Source organism: Nansenia antarctica (genome assembly GCF_963989245.1).
Source record: "Nansenia antarctica genome assembly, chromosome: 4".
Classification (NCBI taxonomy): domain Eukaryota; kingdom Metazoa; phylum Chordata; class Actinopteri; order Argentiniformes; family Microstomatidae; genus Nansenia; species Nansenia antarctica.
In genome coordinates this window covers 47532141-47533566 of record NC_137689.1, presented here as the reverse complement: position 1 = coordinate 47533566, position 1426 = coordinate 47532141, and the positions used below count along the sequence as shown (strand labels likewise).

Here is a 1426-nt window from a genome sequence, read left to right as displayed (position 1 = left end):
GTTCATCTCAGTCATGGCCTTGGTGGCGTCCTCGGGGGAGGAGAAGCGCACGAAGCCGAAGCCCTTGCTGCGTTGACCTTCCATCATCACCTTCGCACTGGTGATCGTTCCGAAGGAGGAGAACGCTCGGTGCAGACGCTCATCGTCCCAGCCATCATCCAGGTTCTTCACGTACAGATTGACACCCTGGTAAGCGAAAAAACCTGTTTAGTGAGATGTTTTTCATACCTCAAATACATCAACAATAACTATGTGTAAATAGTATCAACTTCTGTGTTAGTATCAGAGAACTGGAGGCCACAAACCTGGTATCTGGTCATACGCTCATGCTTCATGTGTTCAAACCGGTGCTTCAGCGCGGTCTGGCGCTCTCTTCTCTTCTGGGCACGGCCCACGTAGACCTTTCTCCCGTCGATGTTCTGACCATTCATGTCGTCGACTGCCTTCTGGGCGTCCTCATGCCTTTCGAAGCAAACAAAACCGAAACCCCTGGACTGACCCTTGACATCAGTCATGACCCGGACTCTCAGGGTTGTTCCATATATTTCAAACTTTTCCTTCAGTTTTTGGTCATCCATATCCTTGCCATGGTTTTTTATGTACACATTGGTGAACTCTCTGGCCCTGGCTCCATGTTCAGCCTCTCGTTCTTTGTTAGATTTGAAGTGTCCAATAAACACTGGTTTGTCATTGAACAGCATGCCATTCAGCCTCTTAATGGCTCTCTCAGCAGCCTCCTGGCACTCATATTGCACATAGGCATGGCCTTTAGATTGGCCATTCTCATCACAAACCACCTTACAGGAAAGGACCTTTCCAAATGTAGAAAACGTGTCGTAGAGGGTCTGGCTGTCAATAGATTCCTCCAAGTTCTTGAGGAAAACATTGCCTACCCCACTCTTCCTCAGTGAAGGGTCAAGCTGAAACCACATGATGCGCATAGGTCTTCCTTGGAGGTCATCAAAGTTCATCGTTTCCAGAGCAAGCTCTGCATCAGCGTGCTGTTGAAAGTTGACATAGGCATACCCCAAGGATCGTTGGGTGATCTTGTCCCTGCACACTCGGATGGTAGTTGCACCTGCAGAGCTGAATTTCTCATCCAACATTGTCTCAGTGGTATCCTGGTGGAGATCTCCAACATACAACATACAGGCCATATTTAGTTATGTTAGAAAACTTCTCCTAACCCTAATATTTGTGTTAATATTTTAGCTTTGGATATTCTTGATAATAATCAAATGTGTGCTCTATGCAGAGGAATTGCAGGTCATTTAAATGATAACACTGTTGTTTACACTAGAACTGGTTCTAGAACCCCAGTTGTGGTGGTCCTCGTTTGTTACATCATCACATTCTCAACTGTGAACTGTTTCTATGTAACCATATACATCCTTGATGTTATATCTGCATTTCTATATGCAAATAT

General features: G+C 45.6%; 1 protein-coding gene across 1 annotated transcript; it reads right to left on the bottom strand.

The window, feature by feature from the left end:
- Positions 1-248: 248 nt before the first annotated feature.
- LOC308156026 (polyadenylate-binding protein 1-B-like) lies at positions 249-1106 on the bottom strand (the record flags this gene model as incomplete). The annotated part of the gene is made up of 1 exon (XM_080529388.1): positions 249-1106. The coding sequence occupies one exon, from the start codon at positions 1104-1106 to the stop codon at positions 249-251; it is 858 nt and encodes a 285-aa protein (XP_080385514.1).
- Positions 1107-1426: the final 320 nt, after the last annotated feature.